The sequence below is a fragment of the Panthera tigris genome, chromosome B2, assembly GCF_018350195.1.
Source record: "Panthera tigris isolate Pti1 chromosome B2, P.tigris_Pti1_mat1.1, whole genome shotgun sequence".
NCBI classification, from domain to species: Eukaryota; Metazoa; Chordata; class Mammalia; order Carnivora; family Felidae; genus Panthera; species Panthera tigris.
The window spans coordinates 134,103,973-134,131,633 of NC_056664.1; the positions used below are offsets into that span (position 1 = coordinate 134,103,973).

The 27,661-nt window shown below is 43.0% G+C and overlaps 1 protein-coding gene across 3 annotated transcripts in view; it reads right to left on the bottom strand.

Moving 5' to 3' along the window:
* LRP11 (LDL receptor related protein 11) overlaps positions 1-27,661 on the bottom strand; it is a 54,419-nt gene that overhangs the window by 21,447 nt on the left and 5,311 nt on the right. For 2 of the 3 annotated variants that reach the window (XR_006217939.1, XM_042987310.1), the window contains exons 2-5: positions 25,648-25,805; positions 7,789-7,996; positions 1,667-1,792; positions 477-683 (exon numbers count right to left, since the gene is read on the bottom strand). Coding sequence is in view for 2 of the 3 variants with exons in the window: in XM_042987310.1 (XP_042843244.1) it covers positions 477-683; positions 1,667-1,792; positions 7,789-7,996; positions 25,648-25,805 (699 nt within the window). In the remaining variant the exon portion in view is untranslated. The remainder of the gene's footprint in view (positions 1-476; positions 684-1,666; positions 1,793-7,788; positions 7,997-25,647; positions 25,806-27,661) is intronic. The other variant, XM_007086895.3, reaches the window with a different exon arrangement.

Genomic DNA, 27,661 nt, shown 5'->3' on the forward strand with positions numbered 1-27,661 from the left:
GAACTGTGAGATCATGACCTGAGCCGAAGTCAGACGCTTAACCAACTGAGCCACCCAGGAGCCCCACAAGCAACCATTTCAATATGACGTAGATTCTCTTTACTTACGTTCACTAGCTTAGTGCGAATAGGGTTATGCTGCTTCATCTCAAAATAACCTAAAATTTCACACGTAGGGCATTTGTTTTCTTAACACAGGTGTTGAAATTTCCTAATTCGAACGTACTTACTAATAAATGTACAGGTAGCCCTGGAGTATATATGAATGTATTTAGTAGGTGTTCCTTAGTATAAATAATCCGTGCAAATGTCAGACGGGGTGGGTTTTGTTTTTTTTTTTTCCTTTTTGGCCACAGTTTTCATTTTAACTCTCTTCTCTTTTATTTCCGTAACACTCTTCAAATACGACCTTCATTTTGAGCCCAGCGTCACTGGAGAAAATGAGGCCGTTTGCGGAGAAGCTGTTGAGGTCCTTACCTGGCATCACAGGATCAGTCTGACTCTCTGGTCCCCAAAAAGTGGAATGATTCCTCTTCTCTGTGTTTGATACCACCAGTGGCTGGTTTGGGACAGTCACTTTGTGGGACTTTTCCAAGAAGGAGCCTCCTGCTACATCTTTGATTGGTCCTGTGATTCTAGGCTGGGCGGTTGCTGTGTGGGTCACCGTCTTCCGGTCAAGGCTCACTGAAGGATACAGGAGCTACCGTTAGCTGCTGGGTTTCTTTTCTGAACTGTAATTAAAAGCACTAAATTTGCAGTAGATTCAAAGCCATGGATACTTGCGAATAATAACCATCTAAGCCATGTTAGAGCCCCATAAAAATTACTCTCTTCTTTTCAAATGGGTAAACTGTTTTCTCTTCTTCCAATAACTGGCTTTCTAAATGTCACAAATAAATTGACAAAAACAAAGCTTAAGGGGCGCCTGGGTGGCTCCGGTGGTTAAGCGTCCGATTTGGGCTCAGGCCATGATATCATGGTTTGTGCGTTTGAGCCCTGTGTCGGGCTCTGCTCTGACAGCTCAGAGCCTGGAGCCTGCTTCAGATTCTGTGTCTCCCTCTCTCTCTGCCCCTCCTAGCCTGTGCTCTGTGTGTGTCTCTCTCAAAAATAGATATTGAAAAAAATTTTTTTTCTAAAAAATTTATCAAAACAAAATCTTAACTCACTTTAGTTTTTTTTTTTTTTAACGTTTATTTATTTTTGAGACAGAGAGAGACAGAGCATGAATGGGGGAGGGTCAGAGAGAGGGAGACACAGAATCTGAAACAGGCTCCAGGCTCTGAGCTGTCAGCACAGAGCCCGATGCGGGGCTCAAACGAGATCATGACCTGAGCCCAAGTCGGCCACTTAACCAACTGAGCCACCCGGGCGCCCCTCACTTTAGTTTTTTTAAAAGCATATTCCTCACAGCATTTTTAGGATGGGGAAGAGTCTTTTAGAAAACAAAGCAAATTTTGAAGAAGGTAAGCAATATAAAACATTTGACATTTGCAACTCAGATTAGAGACTTATAGTTAATGGTCATTTAATTTAAGGCATAGCTTATTCACATGAAGTTATACCTAAAACTGGGCAGAAAAAGAACAATACTGAATTTGCATTTTATTGTGAAAATAAAGACATCCCGTCTCCCCGCCTTGCCCGAAAAGGCCATGCAGCTGACTCACAATTATGACAGAAAGCCTCATCGGACCCGTCAGGACACTGCTCCACCCCATCGCAAGCCAGCATGATGTCAATGCAGCAGCCGTCGTCACAAGAGAAGTGGTAGCGTGAGCAAACGTTCGAGCATCCTGTTTGCGAACAAGTCTCAAGTCACAGGAGTTGCCATATCGTCAACGCTTCGCTGTGTCACGACTAAGTAAGACTAAATGTACATGGAACATTTTGGGGGAGAGAGATGCACACAATGGGGCAGACACCGACAGTCTGAGCTGGAGCAACAGGTTGTGAGAAAGGGGTGCCTCCTTGACCCCCTGACTTAACTCTGAGGCATCACATGGGCTCTTGGTCGCGGGGCCGTTCTCCAGGCCAGCGCTGCCTACCAGGTGGGAACAGACGAGCAGCAGCTCTGGTCTTCCCCAGCCAGCCCCGGGTTTGCGTCCTCACGTCTCACTCTGCGTTCCTTTGTTCATCCCGTCGGCTCTGTGGGCCCCCAACACTGCCCCCCACCCCGCATGGCATTTGGCTGGCTGAATGTGTTTTATAAGAGACACCATTTTATACATGCCATGTCTTTAGACATGCTATGTCTTGCATTCTTGTTTTCTAAGTGAGCATTTTTACTGAGATTAACTTTCGACTATTGAACCCTATTTGTTGACTACCATACATCCCTACCGCCATAAAGAATAAACCCAATCTTTAGCTACTGGCTGGTATGAATTTATTTTCTTCAAATAATGAAATTGTCTCCCTTTTGGAGCTGTTAGGTTTTTTTTAATGTTTATTTATTTTTGAGATAAACATTTATAATGTTTATTTTTTTTTATTTTGCACACACACACACACACACACACACACACATATGCGTGTGAGCAGGGGAGGGGCAGACAGAGAGGGAGACACAGAATCTGAAGCAGGCTCCAGGCTCTGAGCTGTCAGCACAGAGCCCGACACAGGGCTCGAACTCACGAACTGTGAGACCATGACCTGAGCCAAAGTCGGATGCTTAACCTACTGAGCCACCAGGCACCCCAGGGGTTTTTTGTTTGTTTTTTGTTTTTTTTTTTAAGTTTATTTATTTATTTTGAGAGACAGAGAGCAAGCATGCATACAAGTGGAGAAGGGCGGAGAGAGAATCCCAAATAGGCTCTGCACTGTTAGCATGTAGCCCAACGGGGGGATCGAACCCACAAACCGCTATATCATGACCTGAGCCAAAGACACACACTCAACCGACCAAGCCACCCAGGCGCCCCTGAAGCTGTTAGGAGTTTTTAATCTACAGTGTAAAGGAGCTACATGTATTTTCTTGAAAGGCATTCCCCTACTCCAGATTAAGCCAACTTTACTAGACTTAGCTACACAACAACTGAGTGACTTTGACACTGGTTGATGCAGAGTAAAGGTATCAGGCTAGACGTAGGTCGTGAGGAACTCCCTAATTTCCCAGGGACACAAGGAACTAGACAATTCTCTCAGGACACGGGAGAATGGTAGATAATGATAATCCACCGAGGCAAATGGTTGAGCACAGTATATGAGTCCAAGTGAAATCTTGGATACATATTCCACTGCATGCAGTTAAACAAGGGCCTGGGAAAGGAGTCTATCTGGGTACAAGGCAATTTGAAGATACCTTGATCCAGGAAGAAGAGAAGAAATGGTGGGAGAAGCTCCTGAGAAAGAAGAGGAAGCAAAGGGCCTCAGTTATGACTGAAAATTTGGGCCTGGAAAGGAGAATCTTCTTTGGTTCCAGGAAAGGAACTTGGAGGAAAAGTGAAGGAAAACTGTGTTACCCTGAATACCAAGCAGGATACAGTTACTGCTCACATTTTTTAGTTCATGACATGAAAATCCTAAATATGTCAAGGTTTTACTTACTACCTGGTAGCTTGTGGAGATAGATTGATATTTGTAACGTATCCATTTATTACTAGATCAGTGGTCTCTAATTTTTTTTGACCATACATCTGATCAATACATACAGTGTTGTATACTATGCATATAGTGTAATAAACACACATCTCCATCTAAAAATAATATGCATGTACCAGGATACTAACATATTAAACATGATATAAAATATACTAAAAATTCAAAGGAGGAGATTAAAAATTACTAAAAATATAAGTTCAGGTGTCTTCTTTTCCATCCTACAAATGTCTTTATCTGTGGGGGGGGGATCCTCTTTGGAGACCACTGATCTAGATCATATTGGAAGTGCTTGATGGCTTGGCATTTGAATAGATTATTTTTCTCAAAGCTTGAAAACATGCAACGTCTATATCCAAAGATCACCCAAATTATCACATCAGCAGGGGTACTATGCTTGCCTATGTCTCCCAGATGGTGCCACCCCTGGTTACCATTACAGCTGGGTTATTAACTGCAAGACCAATATATATTTATAATAGAAGGGAGAGAACCACCTCTCTGTCCCCATTTCTGGTTTTCAATGTCTCTGTGTGATGTTTTATTACTTTAATTCATAGTATGTTATTCCAATCTAGCCAGAGAGTGATTCCAGATAGCAGTTAATAACACAGCCATTCTTTTAAATTTTTTCTTTCTTTCTTCCTTTCTTCCTTTTTCTTTCTTTCTTTCTTTCTTTCTTTCTTTCTTTCTTTCTTTCTTTCCTTCTTTCGAGAGAGACAGAGTGTGAGTGGGGGAAGGACAGAGAGAGAGAGGGAGACAGAATCTGAAGCAGGCTCTAGGCTCTGAGCTATCAGCACAGAACCCGACGTGGGGCTCAAACTCACAGACCGAGAAATCATGACCTGAGCCGAAGTCGGATGCCCAACCAACTGAGCCACCCAGGTGCCCCTTAATTTTCTATAAAAAGTTCCATATATAAGATCTATACTCCAGTGGCCTTTCAGTAATCAAAAGCGATGCACATAACTTTCTGCCACTTCGGATACATTTTGTCATCTTGGAGAAAGGCCGGAAGTGTGCAACTGGCAATTTATCTTTGGAGCCCTGGAAAACTGGCCCAAGTCAAGAAACCAGGCAAACACTGGACTGGTGCAGTGTTAGCTCTCTGCTTGTACCCACACTTCTATCCCTCTCTCCTGCCCAGGCACCTTGGTTGTACAAAGCAAAATCCCTTTAAAACTTCTATAGGGATAAGGGGATATCCATGCCTTCTTCCTATGAGCTCTTTCTTCCAATAATCGGCACCTGACTTGGTTCTTGCCCAGGCGAGCACTCGATCCCAGGACAGCCCTCTGGGTTCAGCGGTCCTCCATAGGGAGGGAGTGGCTGGGGCCGATGCCATGTTTCCCATGGCCCTGGTGCATGCCCAGTACACCGAGGTACTAAAAACATGTTTTTAAGTTTATTTTTTAGTAACCTCTATGCCCAACGTGGGGCTCGAACCCAGAGATCAAGAGTCACACGTTTTTCTGGCTGAGCCAGACAGGCACCCCTCAAAAATGTGTTGAGTAGCTGTCTGGCTCTACTTTGCAGCTGCCATAGATCAACGGCCCTGCTGGAATCTGGGCGGGATCAGACTCCTGACCCGGACGGCTCCTCTCACTTGCCATCACTGCTTCAGAGGGCAACAGCGGGCAGGAAATTGGTGTCACACCAGGCCACAGGCAGCAGCCTCCTTCCTCACGGGAGGCTGGAACCTCGGCCGGACGGGGAGTCAGCCAGTCACATTCCGAACACCGACTGTGCTCTGTGTCCCTGTGGAAGGCAAATTATCAGGGGTGCCAAGTCCTTAGGATTCTCAAGTCTTGCTTCATTTTCAATATGCATCCCGACCTATGTTGGTTGGAAGACAAGATCAGCCATATGCAGGCATTCTCTGATCTCTTTACCCTTATTCTCCCACTGACTGAGTTATCAGGGATGGCGAAGACATGCGAAGGATGGGTTTTCTGGAGCCATGGTTAGTGACTGTGAAGGCTCACCACGTGGGCGCGGGTGAGCACCTCTGTATGCCCAGTGCCTCGCACAGCTCCTGTGCACCCTGCGGTCCCGCACACACTGACAGAGTCTGCGGACTGAACGACAAGACCCTCAAATACACGGCATCTCTGTACCTCTCCCTGGAGTGAACTGTGGGGGGTTTCCCCCTGCAATACCTCTATGTCTTTTGTGCTCTCAAGTTCCATATACATATATGTATATGTATATATATATATTTTTTAACTTGATGAGCTAATCTTAGAAATGCAGATGTTTGGGAAGGTAAGAAACATAGATAAATGAGAAGAATGAGTTTACATTGTGCAACTGAAAGTGAGAACCATCACATGTATGTAAAGCTATATTATTAGTATTTGTGTTAACGTGTCCATGGAAAATTTTAGCCCTTTTTTTTTGCCCAATAGTGTTTTTAAATTTTTTTTAAATGTTTTTATTTATTTTTGAGACAGAGAGAGACAGAGCATGAACAGGGGAGGGGCAGAGAGAGAGAGGGAGACACAGAATCTGAAGCAGGCTCCAGGCTCTGAGCTGTCAGCACAGAGCCCGACGTGGGGCTCGAACTCACGGACCGTGAGATCATGACCTGAGCCAAAGTCGGACGCTTAACCGACTGAGCCACCCAGGAGCCCCAATAGTGTTTTTATTGAAGCATGGGGACAGGACCTGTGGGCAGAAAAAGCTAAATAGTCCTTTTATGGTTTTTTTTTAAATTTTATTTTTTTTAATGTTTATTTTTGAGAGGGGCAGAGAGAGCAGGCTCCAGGCTCTGAGCTGTCAGCACAGAGCCCGACATAGGGATCGAACTCACAAACTGTGAGATCATGACCTCAGCCAAAGTCGAACACTTAACCGACGGAGCCACCCAGGCGTCCCTAAATAGTCCTTTTAAATTGACACATGCACTTTACAAATTTTAATTTGTTTTAAATTGTCATATGTTTAGGAAAGACTCTTAATTCAACAACAACCAAAAACGGAATGGAAGAGCCCATGGAATGAAGTCAGAATATAAAATGCTGGGGCATCTGGGTGGCTCAGTCGGTTGGGCATCGGACTTTGGCTCAGGTCATGATCTCATGGTCCGTTGAGTTCGAGCCCCGCATCGGGCTCTGTGCTGTCAGTTCAGAGCCTGGAGCCTGCTTCGGATTCTGTGTCTCCCTCTCTCTCTGCCCCTCCCCCACTCATGCTCTGTCTCTCTGTCTCAGAAATAAACATTAAAAAAAGGGTTTTTTTTTTTTTAAATAAACGTATTTTAAGCTATTTAACATTATTAAGCTTTATATTAGAATTCTTAACCCTTAAAAACCTTAATTTCTGGTTAAAATTAAGAAGTAAACAGTTGTGGGGGCCCCTGGGTGGCTCAGTCGGTTAGGCGTCTGACTTCGGCTCAGGTCATGATCTCACAGTTCATAAGTTCGAGCCCTGTGGGGGGCCGGGCCCCGGTGCCAGGCTGAGACAGGGTTGAGCAATGTTCCCTGTTGACTCAAGCCAACCCGGTGGTCCCCCCTCCCATTCATGTGGGAGGCCAGGCCCCAGCGCCAGGCTGAGACCGGGTCGAGCAACATTCCCCGTTGACTCAAGCCAACCCGGTGGTTCCCCCTCCCATTCCCCCACTCTCAAGGGCATACGAAAGCCTTGTCAAGGCTGAGAAAGTTAATTCCTGAAGCAGGTGTTGGCAGTAATGCTACCTCCCTTTTTCTACCCCGAGTCAGATAGAAACAAACATGGGAATTGTGTTTTGCTAGCAATCTTATCAACAAGGTCTTGTGACCCGTCTAGAAAATGCACAAGAAACACAGAACTAAATGTTTTGGTGGGCAGCAATTATGTGAAACCTGTTTATTCTTAGAATGACCTAACCCATAAGAGTCTGGTTATAAAAGATTGTGTACAGCAACAACAAAGCCGTCACTTGGGCCATCAGCCCAGGGGACCCTCCTGTTCCCAAACTTTCTCTTCTCTTTTCTTGCATTCCCCTACCCTCAGGACCCTGACCTCGGTGTTTGTCGCGCCGGCCGCAACAGAGCCCCGCGTCCGGCTCTGTGCTGACAGCTCAGAGCCTGGAACCTGCTTCAGATTCTGTGTCTCCCTCTCTCTCTGCCCCCCCCCCCTCACTCACACTCTGTCTCTATCAAAAAATGAATAAACGTTAAAAAAAATTTAAGAATATAAAATGCTAATCCAATACCATGTTTCTGTAAGTAGCTGGTTTCTGTCGGCCATTGTGAATGCAAAGGAAGGACTTTCCTCTCACCTCCTGTGGAGAAGGTCATGGGCAGCACTGTCACTGAGACGTTGTCAGAGCTTCTCTGCCCAGCAGTGTCCATCACAGTGAGCTGAAAGGTATATGTTCCTTCCCGTAAGTGGGACAGCTTCAGGGTTCCTGACTGAGGTACCTGACACCCAAACAGGAAACAGCACATGTAGTTAGGAGATCTGAGGCACAGAGTCCAGGATCATCCTGAACTGGAAATCAGCATTACCCCTGGAACAGTCCCATGTCCCACCTGTCCACTCCCGGCCAAGGAAGGCAAATCCTAAAGCATGTTCCTTTTGGGCAGGTGGCCCTACTCTGATCTCACAATTCTCAATTTTATCTGGGCTGACAATCTCCTTGACTAACAATGGTCTTTCACTTGCCCTTAGCAGTTGATGTTCCAAACCTGTAACTCTCCAAGCTCCACACCCAGTATCTAGTCCCTTCCTTCTCAGCAGGTGACCTCATCTACTTTGAGAAGAAAATTAGGACATAATTACGGCCATGATTATGTTTCTACCACTCATTCCTATGCTGGGAACGCACCTGTATCTGTATCTGCTGTCAGCTCCTTTCCCCCAGCCATAGTAAGATGAGCTGTCCCTCCTGCACTCCAGGCCAACTCCCCCATCTAGGCCTTGACCCCTTCCCTCTATGACATTTTTTAAAAATTTTTTAATGTTTATTTATTTTTGACAGAGAGAGAGAGACAGAGCATGAGCGGGGGAGGGGCAGAGAGAGAGAGAGACATAGAATCTGAAGCAGGCTCCAGGCTCCAAGCTGGCAGCACAGAGCCCGACGCGGGGCCCTAACTAGCGGACCGTAAGATCATGACCCGAGCCGAAGTCAGACGCTCAACCAACTGAGTCACCTAGGCGCCCCTATGACCTTTGGAACACTGACCATCAAGTAATTTCTCTTTCAAATGCCTCTGCTATCACTATGCTCAAGTTTCTCTCTACCCAAAAAAAACAAACAAACAAAACAACAGCAAATAAAAAACCCTACAGTCCAAGATCATCCCAGCCATACAATCTTATCTCCTTCCCATTTCAACTTACCTTTCAAAGCCTTGTTCATGCTGCACTTGCTGCTTCCATTTGCTCATTTCCCATTTATTCTTTATCCCACTCATCTGATTTCTTTCCTCACCATTCCCCTGAAACTGCTGGAAAAATTCATTAGCTGATCTAGCAAAGATCACCAAGTTGTCAAGGTCAATGAGACTCGTTAGCCTTGCCTTCTCCCACTCCCCCTCCACTGGCTGTCTTACTGCATTTTACAAAGTTAGCCACTCCTGGCTTCTGGAACTCTCGACTTCCCTGGCTTCTGTTTCTGTGTCTGAATTCCCTGGCTATTCCTTGATGATCACCATGATGGACTTGACTTCTGCTTACTCCCTAAACCCAGGGTCCCATCCTGACCCCCATTCTCCTCTGCCATTTTTCAGGCAGTCTCCCAATCATGGCAAGAGTGATAGCTTCTGAGGTCAGTACTACGTTGTCATTTTGGGAGTCATTTTTGGATGCTCAATCCAACTACTATATTTTTCAGCTCTCTCAAAGATATTATAATGGCTGAATGTCCTATTTTCTAGGAAAAAATCCCTTTTTGCTTAAATGAACTAGTCTGGATATTTGCCACAAATGAATTCTGACCATTACATGGCTTATTACATTGATGCATTACCAGACTTAAGAGTACAGAGAGTTGCCCTATTAGAACTATCAGCTGCTAGGAATGCAAGCTGGTGCAGCCACTCTGGAAAACAGTATGGAGGTTCCTCAAAAAACTAAAAATAGAACTACCCTACGACCCAGCAATTACACTACTAGGCATTTATCCATGGGATTACAGGTGTGCTGTTTCGAAGGGACACATGCACCCCCATGTTTATAGCAGCACCATCAACAATAGCCAAAGTATGGAAAGAGCCCAAATGTCCATCGATGGATGAACGGATAAAGAAGATGTGGTATATATATGTGTATATATATACACACACATATATATATACATACACATATATATGTACACACACACACACACACACACACACACACACACACACACAATGGAGTATTACTCAGCAATCAAAAAGAATGAAACCTTGCCATTTGCAACTATGTGGATGGAACTGGATGGTATTATGCTAAGTGAAATTAGTCAGACAAAAATCATATGACTTCACTCATATGAGGACTTTAAGAGACAAAACAGAGGAACATAAGGGAAGGGAAACAAAAATAATATAAAAACAGGGAGGGGGACAAAACAGAAGAGACTCACAAATATGGAGAACAAACTGAGGGTTGCTGGAGGGGTTGTGGGAGGGGGGATGGGCTAAATGGGTCAGGGGCACTAAGGAATCTACTCCTGGAATCATTGTTGCACTAGATGCTAACTAATTTGGATGTAAATCTTAAAAAATAAAAAATAAAATTAAAAAATAAAAAAAAAGAACTATTAGCTGCTTGTTTGTATTTATGAAATCCTAGAATTTAGATTCCTGCACATAATTCTGGCTTGGAGCCTTTGTCAGAACTATATATGCCCATGAACAGAATGCTTTACAATCACTTTAGGGGGCAATGCAAGGAGATACAGTTGTATCAATAATCAATCACCCAGAGCTCCTGTTAAGTACAGGTTTCTCAGCCCAGCCTTAGAGTCTGAGTCAGTGGGTCTGAGAGTGGGATCTGGGAATTTGCACACAACAGGCACATCCAGATGATTCACCGACGACACTGCAAGAACCGTGGGTGAAGTGGTTAAGAGCACGGAGTCTGGCGTCCAACAGAGCTGAATGCCAGCTCTATCATGTGCCAGCTCTGTGACCTCGTACAAGCCACTTAACCTATTTAAGCCTCAGTTCCTTCGTCTGTAAAGTGGAAATAATAACGGCACTTACCTTGTAAGCATCAAACGAGATAACTATGTAAAAAGAGCTTAATGTGGGGCTTACATAGAAGTTTTAAATATAAAATACAAGTCTAGTTTTTTAAATATCGAAAGAGCATAACGTAGTAAATGCTTAAACGTAACTAACTGTCTCCATCTCAAGCTGAATAACCCTGTTTTTACAGACAGGAAAATGAAATCTCAATAACGTGACTCTCACTCACTGAGACAGAGACAGAATTGAGATGTCCAGGTGTAAAACCGTCAATAAGTGGTCCCATCACTCTCCTTGCAAAAGCTGTAAGCTGGAGAGCTGGCAAAGAAGCAAGCCAGGGGGCGCCTGGGTGGCGCAGTCGGTTAAGCGTCTGACTTCAGCCAGGTCACGATCTCGAGGTCCGTGAGTTCGAGCCCCGCGTCAGGCTCTGGGCTGATGGCTCAGAGCCTGGAGCCTGTTTCTGATTCTGTGTCTCCCTCTCTCTCTGCCCCTCCCCCGTTCATGCTCTGTCTCTCTCTGTCCCAAAAAAAAAAAAAGAAAAAAAAAAGAAGCAAGCCAGTCCTTCGTTGTGTATTTCAAAGAGATGTTAAGCAGTTTTCACCGCCACACTGTTACATGATCTTCAGGCCCAACTACAACAAGAGCATATCAAACTTATTCCTATTAAGTGGGGTCCACTTGTGTGAGAACTACAACACTACCTAAAGGGCATGCAGAGAGAAAACTGAAGATGACAAGAGAATGTGAGAGTCTGGAGCAGGCAACTGATCCTCAGAAGCAAGAGGGTTCTCGATGTCTGAGAACAAGGAGAGAACATCAGAGATTCAGACGAGTGAGATTTAAAATGAGGGGCGCCTGGGTGGCTCAGTCGGTTAAGCCTCCGACTTCAGCTCAGGTCACGATCTCACGGTCGGTGAGTTCGAGCCCCGCGTCAGGCTCTGGGCTGACGGCTCAGAGCCTGGAGCCTGCTTCTGATTCTGTGTCTCCCTCTCTCTCTGCCCCTCCCCTGTTCATGCTCTGTCTCTCTCTGTCTCAAAAATAAATAAACGTTAAAAAAAAGAAGAAAATTTTAAATGAGACAAAAACTGTGGCTTGGGACTCAGGGTCATACCAAAAGCCCCCTTTTCTTTCACATTCCATATCCAAACACATCTCGAATTTAAGCGCTTCTCATCATGTGCATTGTCACCATCCTGGTCTGAGCCCACCCTGTCTCTAGCCTGAGTCACTGCAGGGGTCAAGAGACCTGCACTCCAGTGGGACTGGGACCCGGTATCCCTTTATTCTGGAAACTTTCGCTTCCACCTCTGTCCACATGATTGCAAGGGAAGGGTGAGTTATAACCTCTCCCTATGGCCGGAGGAGTGTGAGGCTGAACCAAGGGGCACCAATGACTGCAAGGGGCAAGAGGCCGTAAGGTTGCCGCCGGTGACAGACTCTCACTCTCTCCAACTCTGGCTCAGAATCAGGCAGGCCTTCCTAGGTCGCAGTGGTGTAATAGATAAGACCACTAGTTCCGGGACTTAGAACACATGGGTACATGGTGGCAGCTGATGGCCATGCTGGAATGTGTTGACTGAGCCTTGCAGCCTGGAGTAAGGGAGTAAGGTGCTATGAGGGGAGAAGCTTTGTCACAGCTGGTCTGCCTGCAGACTTAAGACTGCAGAAAGCCGGCAGCTGAGAGGTTTGCTGCCCCAGGTACATGAGAGGAGACAGAATCCCAAGCAGGTTCTGCACACTCACCTCAGGGCCCGATGTGGGGCTCAATCTCACAATCCATGAGATCATGACCTAGGCTGAAATCAAGAGTCAGACACTTACCCGACTGAGCCACCCAGGGACCACGGGAAGTTTCTTTTCAATGCTGGGCTGGAAGGACAGGCATCCACTATCTAAGAGGGCAATTGTCCACCTGGGCTGTGGATGCCTCTCTCTGCCCTCCTAGGCACCTCCTCTCTGATGCAGGGAACACTGATCCAGATCCAGGTCATGGTAATAACCTTCAAAGTCCTGGGTGAGCTTAAACTTAGATCTATTCAGGTTAATATCCTCTCCTTGGCCTTTTTATTCATTTAGTTAACAAAAGGTGTCTTTCCTTGAAATCAGGTATTTAGAATATTTAGAATGGTTTCCCTTCAAGCATCCAGGTGATCCTTCCATATCTCATGTTTATTTGACATTGGAAAGGATTTTACAAACATTTCCTAAGTGTCAGGATAAAAAATATACATGGCAGAGGAGAAAGAGAATAAGACAAAAGTTCTCATTGTTCCCACCAAGAGTAGGACAACATTCCCTGAGCACATGAGCCAATTTTCTTGACATCTGGCCATAATGCAGAGTTTTTACAGACAAAAGATTAGTACTGCTTCCTTGTTGTTTCTTCTCTTACTGCCCTTCTCTCCTTTCGAGTCTAGGGAAGATCAATACGATATCTCGGTTTGGCAAGATGTGGGTCAAGTGTAGACAAGATCTCTCTGAATCCTTCTTTCCTTCTTTTCTTTTCTTCTCTTCTTTCTGTTCTTCTCTTTTCTTTTCTTTCCTTTTTTCTCTAATGTAATCTCTACACCCAACATGGGGCTTGAATTTACAACCCCTAGATCAAGAGATTCCTGCTCTACTGACTAAGCCACCCAGGCACTCTCCTCTGTACTGTTTTTTAGAAAGAAAAGTAAAAAGTATGTTATTGTACAGACCACTGGGCAAATGGCCAACTATCTATCCTCTGGGTAAAGCCAAACCTGATTCTCATTTTAACTGGATAGTGATTTTATGGCCCTAAGTTACCATATCAGAGAATACACATTGAATTTGAATGCTCTCAGATATGTGCAAAATTTTTGCACCATACAATGTGCATCTTTTCAAGTCAATAGGACTTTTGTAAGTCCTATCCTATTATCAAAATATTCAGGTTATAGAGACATATACCACAGGGCCCTCATCTGCAAAGTCCTCTCTGACTTCTCTTAATGACATTATAATCTCTCCTTCCTTTGAACTCCAGTAGCACTTTATCTACATTCTTTTATAGCCTTGCCACTTTTTTTTTAAATGTTTACTTGTGAGAGAGGGCAAGTGGGGAAGGGGTAGAAAGGGGACAGAGGACTTGAAGCGGGCTCTGAGCTCACAGCAGCGAGCCCAATGTGGGGCTTGAACTCATGAACTGCGAGATCATCATGACCCAAGCTGAAGTTGGACACTCAACCGAGCCAACTAGGCACCCTAGTCTTGCGACTTTCTACTTGGTATTTTTATTATTTAGGTGCATATCTAATGTCAACCAGTGTCAAGTTACTTGAGGGCAATATTCCCTACAAGTTTTTCACAGTTTCTTACTCCCTTGCTTCTTGCCTTTGAAAGGCCCTCATAACTTTTTGTTTATATACAAGTGAGTGAATCTATTCTGTTTGTAATTCAGTTAATGTATTGGTCAAAATAGCCCAATATTTACATCCCAAGGTATTTAGATAAAACTGTAATAGTTTTCCTCTCTGGAGTGCTCATTGTTTAAAATGTTTATTTATTTATTTTGAGAGGGAGAGAGAGAGAGAGAGAGAGAGAGAGAGAGAGAGAGAGTGCACACTCGAGCAGGGGAAGGGCAGAGAGAGGAAGAGAGAAAATCCCAAGCAGGCTCTACGCTGTCAGCACAGAGCCTGACATGGGGCTTGATCCCATGAACTGTGAGGTCATGACCTGAGCTGAAACCAAGAGCTCAACCCACTGAGCCACCCAGGTGCCCCTCCGGGAATGCTCATTTTATGCTCTGAAATATGCTAAGCGCTTTATTTGCGTTTTCCTATTTTCATCCCTTACTGAAACTCTATCAGGTTGTATTATCCTCTTTACAATTGAGGAAGCTGAAGCTTAAAGAATGGAATAATTTTCCCAGGTTCACCCGGCTAGGGAATTGGCAAAACTGGGTTTGAATCCAGGCCATTTAGTTATAAATTCCATATGCACAGCCATTCCAGAATCCTACATCTCGGTCAGCAGATTCAGGCCTTCCAAGGTCCTTATTCCAAGAACCATTTCTTAGAAAGAACCCAGGCACAGTTTATATACAGACTGGCCAGCTGTCATGGTCTAAAAAAAGTAGATTACAGTAAATCAGGTTTAAACCCCGTTTGACCAGAAGCACACAGATTGACAGTCAACTCCTGTGATTCTGTGCTTGTCAATTATTGTCTGGGAAGTTGCGTGTTTGTTTCTGAACAGGCAAAGAACTTCAAAGCTTCTGCCCTTTCTGGAATAGATCTTTCTTAATTCAGTTTACCCAGATTTATTTTTCCTGAATTACATACTTTTTCTTCCCCAGGGAGATTATTTTTCATTTCCTTATAATGATAATTACAAGTAATTATATAATAAGTAATATTATAAGTAATTTTCTTAAAGAAAAAAACTGCAATTAAATATTCAAGTCCTTGAGCTATAATGTAAAAAGAATTCCTACTTAAGTCAGGGCAGGCTACATATAGGCTCATGGCTGACGCTGAAACACAACAGGTACGAACTATCCCCATCTTGCATGCTCTGAAGTGTCTTCCCCCTTAATCAGAGCGGTAAGTTCTAGGATTCACTGGTTTTTTTTCTCCTGTCTTCATTCTTCATTTTTGAAGCAAGACACTTACAAAGAAATCCTCAAAACCACAATGAAATATTCATTCATGGGCACCAATTTATCCCCAGGTGTTACTTAGGAAATCTGTACGGGGAATCGTCTCTGTCTGGAAAATGCCCCGTGGGCTGCCATTACTTTCTGTCCCTTATTCAAAGATTTGGGTGAATGGGAGGGCTGAGGTGCACAGATGTTGGTGAAATTTTGAGGCAGTTCAGCCTTGTTTCAGTTCTTTGGAATGTGGTATGTTTTGCTTCTCTTCTCCTGCTTTTGTTCTCACTCCCAGGCAACGCCTAGCCCTCTGGCCTTCTCAGTGTCAAAACTGCTCGTTTTAAATTAAAAAAATTTTTTTTAAATGTTTATTTTATTTATTTTTGAGAGACAGAGAGAGACAGCATGAGCAGGAGAGGGCAGAGAGAGAGAAGGAGCCCCAGAATCTGAAGCAGGCTCCAGGCTCCAAGCTGTCAGCACAGAGCCTGACGCAGGGCTCGAACTCACGAGCCGTGAGATCGTGACCTGAGCTGAAGTGGGATGCTCAACCGACTGAGCCACCCAGGCGCCCCAAAATTGTTCCTTTTATCAAAGTCCTTTCTGGCCTCAGATCAGAGTCTGAAGCGTTGCCTCTTCAGACATTTGAGGAGTGAGTATTTGCTCCCTGTTGAAGGCTTTTTGTGCGCTGGTGAGCACATGGAGTATTTGGGGTTTGGGCTTCCTTGGGAGAATCTCTAAAAGAACAGCACCCAGGCAGCAACACAGTCTTGCTGGGTGTAAGACAAGACTATCAGGAGCGGTGTGAATACCATGGAAGGAAAAATAATCTCATGATACATTGAATAGTATCATCGTGCTTGAATGTTTGCTATGTGCTGCTCACTGCTCCGGGGGCCTTACTTGCACAACCTTATTTGACCACAATAATAATGCCTTGAAAGGACTCCTGTTCTTTTCATCTTGCAAGTGGTTTAAATCATCCGCCAAGGTCTCCCACACAAGAAGTAGTAGAGCTAGGATTCAAAAACCATAGTCAAGCAGATGCTCTGTCAGAAGTTTTACTTGTTTGATGTCTTTCATTCATGACAAATTGGCTCACTTGAAGGAGGAAGGAAATAGATGAAGTTGATACGAAGTTTTCTCAGGTACCCAATGACCATTTTTCTCTTTTCTTTTTTAAATGTAGAAACAGCTTTCTCTCCATCACTCTGCCCACTCCCACCAGAGGCTTAGAATGTCTGGGATAACTTTTATTGAAGTGATTTACATTTTGTTTTTCTGAAGACTAGAAATTCTCCAATAGCCAAGAAATAATAATAGTTATGTGTGCCTAGGATCTCCTTTGATGGGGGGCAAAGAAATTGTCAGACGACACATAACAGTTCTTTGCAGTATCTGTATGAGACCAGAGTGCTGAGCAATGTTCTGCTGGTCACGCTAAGAAGGATGATACAGATCTGGGGGCTGTAAGAGCACTTTTGGAAAGATTAGCTGAGCAGTCAATTACTTAACAAGAGAGAGAGAGACAGAAGCAATTAATTAGCAAGTATTATTAGAATCCTAGTAAGTATTGTCACAGTTCTAAGCTTTAAGAGAGAAAGGGAGAAAACATCAAGGAATAAAGGAAGGAGGGAGGGAGCAAGGAATGAGAAGGGAGACAGGGCCTTCTGGAAGCATCTGTGGGCAGTAAAACCCCTCTTCAGCTCATTGTTCCTTCCCTCACTGAAAATAATTCTAAAGAAATCCCTCCTCAGTGTTATAAATTCTGTTGTGATATTACAGATTTTATGTATTTCTTTCTACACATCAAGGAAGACATGTAGAAAACAGAAGACGATGGACACAGTTAGTGTTTAATCTTTAAGACCACAGTAGGTCCTCTGGAAACTTGGGTATTGGTTTGACAACTGCAGGCTGTCTTGAAAATCCTTGCTAAATTTTTATAAAATCTTTCAATAGGCTTTTAAGTCATCTCCTTAACACGTAATGATTCATTCCTTTTGTGAGCATTTTCAGTACTGACCCAAATCATATCCCAGGAAATCTGACTGAGGAGGAGTAAGTGACAAAACGGTTCCTATACAAGGAGACAGAATGCAATTTGAAATTCAACAATTATTTTGTGCTCTCTTGCCCTATGATCAAAAAGTCAAGTCTTGTTTCTATTTATATTCATTTTCTTGGAAACCTTTACTCTAAGGTTGAGTTATAAAATACCATTTTTATCTCTTGGGGGTGGTTTAAAAATGAGTCTAATTGGGAGATCCCACATAGACCATCCCGTCTCAAGAAACTTGGATTTTATCAAGAAGGACCCATGTTTCAATTTTCCTCTGTGGTCCTGGTGTAATTAGGAATACCACCTCCCTTGAGCATCCGACTTCAGCTCAGGTCATGATATCATGGTTCGTGAGTTCAAGCCCCATGTCAGGCCTGCTGCTGTCAGCACAGAGCCCGCTTCAGATCCTCTGTTCCCCTCTCTTCACTCCTCCCCCACTTCTGCTCTCTCAAAAATAAATAAATAAATAAAAATAAAGATTTGGGAATACCACCTCCTTTCCCCCTCCCCTCAATAGGTCCCAATTTAGATGATAATCTATTTTCAAAAATTAATTATGTGCAGCAGGCAAGCCAGTGTGCAAATGGTTTTAATTTCATAATGAAGTTATTGATGTAAGCGATATCCATTCTTTTTTTTTTTTTTTTAAGTTTATTCATTTATTTTGAGAGAGTATGTGTGCAAGCAGGGGAGGGACACAAAGAGAGGGAGAGAGAGGACCCCAAGCAGGCACTGTGCTGTCAGCACAGAGCCTGACATGGGGCTCAATCCCACAAACTGTGAGATCATGACTTGAGCAGAAATCAAGAGTTGGATGCTCAACTGACTGAGCCACCCAGAAGTCCCCAAACCATATCCATTCTTTATAAACTTCCGTTACATGTGATATTCTAAGATCATTTAGTTATTCTAAAATCATTTGAACATCCTTGTACTCTGTATCCTGTTCCTAAATGTCATATTTTACTTTTGACTTCAGATTTAAATGTCTTATGTTGAAAAAAAATGTATTACATTGAATAATCGTGAACTCAGTGTCATCTAATGGGCTGCCTAAAAAAATGTGTCCTTTTGCATTTAAGAAAATGCGTCCTTTTGTATTTGCATTTTGTATTATAGATTAATATTCAGTTAAGCAGATATAGAATATCCTGTTCAAGGGCAGAAAACATGTAACTTTATTTTATTTTTTTTAATTTTTTTTTTTAACGTTTATTTATTTTTGAGACAGAGAGAGAGCATGAATGGTGAAGGGTCAGAGAGAGAGGAAGACACAGAATCAGAAACAGGCTCCAGGCTCTGAGCTCTCAGCACAAAGCCCGACGCGGGGCTCGAACCCACGGACCGCGAGATCATGACCTGAGCCGAAGTTGGACACTCAACCGACTGAGCCACCCAGGCACCCCAAAACATGTAACTTTAAAAATTTTTTTTTAAGTTTATTTATTTTTCACAGAGAGAGAGAGAGAGAGAGAGAGCATGAACGGGGGAGGGTCAGAGAGAGGGAGACACAGAATCCGAAGCAGGCTCCAGGCTCTGAGCCCTCAGCACAGAGCCCAACATGGGGCTCGAACTCACAGACTGTGAGATCATGACCTGAGCCGAAGTCGGACGCTCAACCAACTGAGCCACCCAGGTGCCCCCAAAACATGTAACTTTAAAGTCCAGCGGGTAGACTCTTCGCTCTGACCAATCATCTTTCCTATTCTTTTTTCATAAATGAAGAAACCAAGCCAGGAACATAAGCTTTCCCATATGTTTAGTCAAAGTAAACTGCTTAGTATAGCACTGAATACACACGCTAAGTACTAAAAATACTTAGACTAAGTTTTTTTATTATTAAGTTGGCAGAAATAATTCCTCTCTTACAATAAGGACCTAGTTGGTTTTTGTTGTTTTGTGAATATCTGAATGAGTCTTTTGGACGTGAAAAGATAGTCCTACAACCTAGTCTTAAGGTATTCCAAGACAAAGGGAGGGCTGACTCTTCTACCCGACCCCCCCCCCCCCCAGGCCTTTACTCAAAGCTTCTCTCTAATGAGAGAAGGAGTTAAGGAGCCTGTGCAGATGGAGAACAGGGAAGACGGAAGGAGAGAGGAGGAGTCCAGAAGAGGCACCCAGTGGAAAGCCTGGCCAGTGAGGGCCCTAGAGGGGTGAGAATGGTCAAGGGGCATAAGAACAAGTGTATCCCACGTTGGGTTCTAACTTAATTGTTCTACTATGCTAGCCCATAATTGCTCTGCCCCCATTCTCACAACCTTCCAAGTGGGCCCCATTTTGCAGCTTGAAGGAGGATTGCATTAACATTCCAGTCGGCTGGATCCCATTCTCAGAAAAAAGAATTTGACTTGAGAGCCCCAATTTTTCTGTCAGAAGTTTTGGGGTGTAGGGGTGCCCGGCTGGCTCAGTCGGAAGAGCACTGACTCTTGATCTCGGGGTCGTGAGTTTGGGCCCCACACCTGTGTAGAGACTAATAGATAAAATAAACTTAAGAAAAGAAATTGTGGGGTGTGAAATCAGGCTGCCCAAGTGAAAGGGATCCGTGGGATGGCCCCTGAAGGATGTTAATTACCGTTAAAGGAAAATTCTCAAAATGTTTAACCTATGACTCTCACACAAATCTTCATTGTTGTTGTTCTTATGCACATATTTAATTTTGGAAGGAAATGAATCACTCTGAAATCAGAGGTTTTTAAAAACCTCTCACAATGGGGCGCCTGGGTGGCTCAGTCGGTTAAGCGTCCGACTTCAGCCCGGGTCACGATCTCTCGGTCCGTGAGTTCGAGCCCCACTTCGGGCTCTGGGCTGATGGCTCAGAGCCTGGAGCCTGCTTCCGATTCTGTGTCTCCCTCTCTCTCTGCCCCTCCCCCCATTCATGCTCTGTCTCTCTCTGTCTCAAAAATAAATAAACGTTAAAAAAAATTAAAAAAAAAAATAAAAACCTCTCACTTGGGTGAATTGTAAGCAAAGTATAATTCCACAATGGCTTGAAAATACCTGTGTATCTTATTCTCGGGTATGAATATGTGTTAAGATCTCGCACAAATCTAATATGAACCTGCATCAAAGATTTTATTTAGCTCTCTCTAATTAAAGAGAAAACCAATAAAGCATCCCACAGATTCAAAGGCGAATCTGAAGAATAGGAAGATACAAGGAGTCATGAATACTTAAGTGAAGTTGCCAGGAGATGCAAAGCTGAAACAAGTTTGCTGTTAGTAACTATTAGTCACCAAAATGCATGTAGTAACAGATTAATACCTTCGGGTGTTAAAATGTCATGCTTGAAATCCACTTTTCCACAGGGCAGAAATCAATTTTATCTCTATATGAAAAAATTTATTTGCATTTCAATGGACAAGAATAATTTGCATTCCCACTTCTTTTCTTTCTTTAATGTTTGAGAGGTTGGGAGGATGGGAGGGAGGGAGGGAGAGGGAGAGGGAGAGGGAGAGAGAGAGAGAGAGAGAGAGAGAGAGAGAGAGAGACAGAATCCCAGGGAGGGTCTGCACTGTCAGCGGGGTCGATCTCACAAACCGTGAGGTCATGACCTGAGAGCCCCACCCTCTGTTTTCTACAATGTACCAATGGCGACCCTGAAGGATCTGCTCCGCAGCCCCCATCACTCCACTGAAAGGCGCTAAGTCATCTCTTGCCATTTCAGTCTTTCACCATATTTTATTACAATTTTCACCCACAAGGTGGGGATGTGCCTTCCTGTGAGGTTATTCTGAGGATTACAGATAGGTCTACACTGCCTGGCGCTGAGTAGGGGGCTCAATTAATGGCGCCTTTATTATGATGAAGTCATAGTAGGGTAAGAATTTACTTTTGAGAGCATTCATCAATGTACACCATTATAAGATAGTCAGTTTGGTAGCAAATAGCTCTTTTCTTGTAAACTTTGTCACTTGGGTTATGGTTTTATAACTTTACATCCATCTGCCAATACATTATACACTTGGCTGGGGAATTGGTCCACATTTTCCTCTTGATGGCAGAGCAGTCAGCCCTAAAAGCCCATAAGGAATGCCTAATTTTGTTACTTCTTCATAAATATCTTCAGTAAATTAATACTGAATCATCAGCAGTATTTTTATTCAGCACTCATCTATGCAATTCATTGCTTATAGAATAAAGCTTTTAATAGCAAATACACAAAGCTAGATGATAATGGAGGAAGATTTATAGCTGCTGGAACAGATATGTCCCAGAAGTGCCAATTAACAGTCAGGGTCCATCTCAAGGGAGCTCTCTAGTGGTATAATCAATGGCTTGTCCATGTACCTTTTCTGATCAAAGCAATAAAGATATTAATTTTGCAGCTGACACGATGCATTGGAGGATAATAAATATGCTGGATGACACTTAAAGTTCAAAATTATTTCTGTTGTAGATGAAAACCAAAAGGCTCGGATGTAAAAGGATAAACACAAGGTCCTGTACTCAGGTTCAGTAAATCAATTACACAAACATGGGATGGGGAGGCTATCAGGACAGCAGTTCATGAGGAAAGATGAAGCAGGTTTTAGGTAATCCTGCTAATGGAAAACTCAACATGAATCTATTGTGTGAAGCAGCCACTAAAATAGCTTATATAAATTAAGCTTCATTAATACAAGTAGAGACAATGCCTGAATCACAGGAGGAGTCTGTGTCAGGAAGAACCACAGTTTACATATGGAATTCACAGGGGTGTCAGATTTTAAGAAGGGCATGGAACAGTCTTGAGAAAATCCAGAAGATGCTGAATGGTAAACGTGAAATCTGAAAAATCAACTTATGAGGAACAATCTGAAAGACTGAGAGTGTTGAATTCTGAGAAGAGCATTCCAAGTGGTCGACGTTCATTTTTTTCAAAATTTTAAGTGGCTGATACACAGAATAAAAAGAAGATGCGTTCAGTGCTTTTCCAAAGAGAAGATCCAGCACCGGGGCACAGATGTAAGAGGAGGCACATCCCACTTCCCTAATAACTAGAGCTGATGGAAGATGTCACAGGACATGATGTGAACTAGTAAGCTTTCACCTCGGGAAAAATCAGGCAGAGAGTGGATGACCACTGGAAGGGATGTGATGGAGGGGGCTCCTCTATGGGTGGGAAGCTGGGTAAGATGCTGGCCAAGGGTCCGGGCGAGTCTAAGACTATATAATTGTTGACTAAATAATGGACTTAAATCAGTCTTGAAGGACTAGCTGATTATCGTTTTTGGTTTTGTTCCAACAGAATAAAATCAGCGCTTCCCCACAGAGGGAAGACCCTGGAAGAAAGAGGAAGCAGTTGACAGCTAACTGCAGGTCAAGGAGAGAGGCCTTCGAAGAAGCCAGCCCTGCTGACACTTTGATCTCGGACTTCTAGTCTCCAGGCCTGGGCGAAATTTCTGTTGGTTAAGCCACCCAGGCTGTGGTATTTTGTTACGGCAGCTCTAGCAAACCAGTATTGACTTTTTGTGCCTCCTCTAACTAAAGTGGTTTGGACAAAGTTTATTTGACTAAGCCAGGAAATATTGCTATCTAGGAAGGGTCTTGAAAGAGTTAATAAAAAGTGACTAGTCTCACAACTCAGGATGCCTTTTATGGACCCAGCAATTCCATTTCTGGGTATTAATTTGAAGGAAGCAAGAACACTAACTTGAAAAGACATATGCACCCCCGTGTTCACTGCAGCATTATTTACAATAGCCAAGATAAAGAAATAACTTAAACGTCCATTGACGGATGAATGGATAAAAAAACAGTGGTCTACAAATATTCTGCCATAAAAAAGAATTTTGCCATTTGTGACAACATGGATAGACCTGGAAGTTATTATTCTGAGTGAAATAAGTCAGAGAAAGACAAATACCTTATGACTTCACTTATACGTAGAATCTAAACAAAAAACTGAACACCAGGACACCTGGGTAGCTTAGGCAGTTCAGCATCCAAATTCGGATCAGGTCATGCACGATCTTGTGGTTAGTGAGTTCGAGCCCCACACCCAGCTCACTGCTGTCAGAGCTGAGCCTGCTTCAGATCCTCTGTCTCCCTCTCTCTCTGCCTCTCCCTCGCATTCTCTCTCTCTCAAAAAAAATATGTACATATAAATAAATAAAATAAACATAAAAAAAATGAGTTTGGGGCACCTTGGTGGCGCAGTCAAACATCCTACTCTTGATCTTGGCTCCGGTCATGATCTTGCAGTTCCTGAGTTCGAGCCCCGCATGGGGCTGTGCACTGACAGCACAGAACTTGCCTGGGATTCTGTTTCTCATTCTCTCTGCCCCTCCCCTACTTGTGCTCTTGCTCTCTCCCGCTCAAAATAAATGAATAAACTTAAAGAAAAATTAAAAGAAAAAACTGAGTTTATATATACAGAGAACAGATGGGTAGTTGCAAGAGGCAAGGTGTGAAGGTTGGGCAAAATGAGTAAAGTGGTAAAATGAATAAGTCATGGGAGGTAATTACAACATGGTGGCTATAGTTAATAATACGGTACTGTATATTTGAAAGTCGCTGAGAGTAGGGGCGCCTGGGTGGCTCAATCAGTTAAGCATCCAACTCTTGATTTCGACTCAGTTATGATCTCACAGTTTCATGAGTTGAAGCCTCACCTCAGGCTCTGTGCTACAGTGCAGAGCCTGCTTGGGATTCTCTCCCCCCCTCTCTCTCTACCCCTCTGCCACTAACTCTGTCTCAGACTTTATCAAAATAAATAAATAAATTTTAAAAATTCTTTTAAAAAAAGGAAAGTCACTGAGAGTACATTTTTTTTTAAATGTTTACTTATTTTTGAGAGAGACAGAGAGACAGAACACGAGTGGGGGAGGGGCATAGAGAGGGAGACACAGAATCCAAAGCAGGCTCCAGGCTCTGAGCTGTTGGCACAGAGCCTGATATGGGGCTCATACCCACGAACTGTGAGATCGTGACCTGATCACAAAAAACAAATGTGTTACCATGCGATGTTAACTAGAATTATTGTTGTGATCATTTCACAATATCCAGTCGTTATGTTGTTCTTCTGAGACTAATGTTATCTACAGCTCAAACAAGGCAAAACAAAACAAAACACAACACGACAGAAAGACTCTTGTGTTTAGACCATCACTGAGCCAGTGACTCACTCCCATCTGTAGCAATTCCTGCTCAGCCCAATAAGTCTGGGGGAAAACCAGTGCTGCGTGTGCCCAAACCCGAATGTCTGAGGTCACTCTTCACCTCACTTACAAACTCAGTTATCTCAAGCAGGCCTCGTTGCTAGGTGAGATAGTTGCTTTCTGGATCACGTGAAGAATTCATGTATTCTATTGTTATTTTCCTCTTTATATTGTTTTATATTTTTAAATTTTCTGCCTGAACCTTGAACTAAGGAAAGAAGAAATAAAAAATGTAAAAAAAAAAAAAAATGTTAAAAATGTAAAGAAATAAAAATAAAAAAAGGAAAAAGTAACCTGAGTCATTAAAACAAAGCATGAGTCCTTTCCCTTCAAATGTTTTGCCAAAAATTAGCAAAAAAAGAGAAAGCTTCGGGGAGCCGGGGTGGCTCATTCAGTTGAGCATCTGACTCTTGATTTCAGCTCAGGTCGTAATCCCAGGGTCATGGGATCGAGCACTGTGTCAGGCTCCACACTAAGCATGGAGCCTGCTTAAGATTCCCTCTCTCTCTCTCTCTCTCTCTCTCTGCTCACGCCTCTCCTCTGCTCACGCCCAACCTCTCACTCTCAAAAAGGGAGAAAGAAAGAAAGAAAGAAAGAAAGAAAGAAAGAAAGAAGAAAAAGAATGAGAATAAGTTTCAAAACAAATGATCAGGATCACTGTTTACTCAGTAGAAGGTAAGTTCATATTAATAAACCAACTTTTTCAACAATCACTTTTTAAAAAAATTTTTAAAAAACGTTTTTATTTATTTTTGAGAGAGAGAGACAGAGACAGAGCATAAGCCTGGGAGGAGCAGAGAGAGAGGGAGACACAGAATCCAAAACAGGCTCCAGGCTCTGAGCTGTCAGCACAAAGCCCGACATGAGGCTCGAACCCACAAACTGTGAGATCATGACCTGAGCCGAAGTCAGATGCTCAACCGACTGAGTTACCCAGGTGCCCCTCAACAACCACTTTTATGCTTTCTCCATTTTATAGCTCTTCTGCTAGCTTACAAATAATTTGGAAACGGGAGTGGAAGAACATTACGAGAGATCACCTCATGGAAATATTTGGTGTCATTACAATGACATCATGAATTACCTTCATGTCCACTGATGGGTCACCCAACAACATTGTCCACTCATACTGGACTATGGCATGGTCGTCTGTGCTCTCACGGCCGTCCAAAACCACTCCATCTGTAGGCAGGTGCAAAACCACATCCTGTCCAGCCTTGCTGAGTGGAGGCTCATCCTTTTCTGTGAAAGAAAATAAATAATTCACAGGAGATGACTGCCTATTTTTTTACAATTTGTTTAAAGCAGTATCTTGTTTGCTAGAATAGATGTAGTCTAGCAAGCAACTAGTATGAGAATGTATAGCAACTGAAAGCTATTTTCTTATTGATTTTCATGTATTCTCTTTATATAATAAATAATAAAATAGCAATTTATTAAGAATATGGAATTTAGCTCTAATACATGCTGAAGAGAAGGTGTGGAGAATCAGTTATTAGCAATAGCTAGGACAAAATTGTGGGTACAAGACAAAGTAGTAGGCCATCCTATCTAGAATAGCAGTTTTACTCTCTAGAGTCAAAGTTTCATTTAAATCATAAATAATTTAAGTTCAAGGTTCAATTAAATGAATTTTTTTTAAAAAAAGGACTTTTGAAACACATCTGAAAAACATCCACCTCTGATACAGATTTTTTTCTGCATCCTCAAGTTTTTAAAATAGGTATAAAGTATTCTATATATAGGAAATAAATTGGGGTGCCTGGGTGGCTCAGTCAGTTAAGTGTCCGAATTTGGCTCAGGTCATAATCTCATGGTTTGTGGGTTTGAGCCCCGCGTCAGGCTCTCTGCTGACAGCTTAGAACCTGGAGTCTGCTTCAGATTCTGTCTCCCTCTCTCTCTGCTCCTCCCCTGCTTGTTCTCTCTCTCTCTCTCTCTCAAAAATAAACATTAAAAATTTTTTTTAAAGCTAATATTAAATTTGGAAAGTTAAGGCAAGTTCTTAGATTCACACAAAATAAAGCTTAACCTAGCAATTCTCTGGAAAACAATTTTTCATCTAGGAAAATAGAAAACATTCAGTTTCTAACAACTAATTTTTATAACAGAAGCTGGCACACTAAGTTTCTGTATAATAGCAAAACAAATGTGCTTACCTTTGATCTGGAATAGTACTAAATAATTTAAGGCTAACTACATGCACTAACTACTAATCTATAACTGGTAGCTGCTTCAGTTGTGACTGATAGGAGAAGCTGCATACAGAAAACATTTCTAGGTGCAGAGTTATGAATATTTTATTGATTTAAGCTTATTAGTAAACTTACTCAAATGTACATATATAAATATATATATATTCTTTTTTTTTTTTTTTGAGAGAGAGAGAGAGAGAGGGAGAGAGCATGCCTGTGTGAGTGGGGGAGAGGGGAAGAGGGAGAGAGAATCCTAAGCAGACCCCACACCCAGTGCAGAGCCAATGTAGGTGGATCCCACGACCGTGAGATCATGACCTGAGCCAAAATCAAAGGGACGACGCTTAACCAACTGAGCCACTCATTCACCCTGATATATTTTAAAGAAACTTAGTAACACTACCGGTAAAAAGTCTATAGGTTCTTACAATATATCCTTTTTGGTATCTGCTACTTCCTCCCTACTCCAGTGCCAAAGCTCTGTCCAAATGCTGGCCTGGATTTGTTCCTCCTTAACTTCTGCTGAATGATGTTGCTGAGGCACTGCTCTCTTCCTCCAAAGCCCAGTTGCTTCCTAAGCAAATGTCTAAGAGCCAATTCAGATGTCGCAGGGCCTGAGGTCTGGGGCTAGCAGCAATCCTATTGGTTTCTCAGTAGTTAAAAACAGGTAGTCACTCTTGACACACTGCAGCTAAAATGACTTTTCTGAAATTCTAATCTGATTGGGTCATTTCCATGTTTAAGAAAAACCCTTCAACAAGTTACCATGACTTTTCAGATGTTCAGAGACCTGCTCGTCCAGTCCTATCTTCTACTCTACTGATCCTCCCAATACCCAGAAACAGAATTTCTGTAAGGGGCGGGCAGCTCTCAGAGCTGTGGCTGTTCTGAATAAGAACGCTGCTG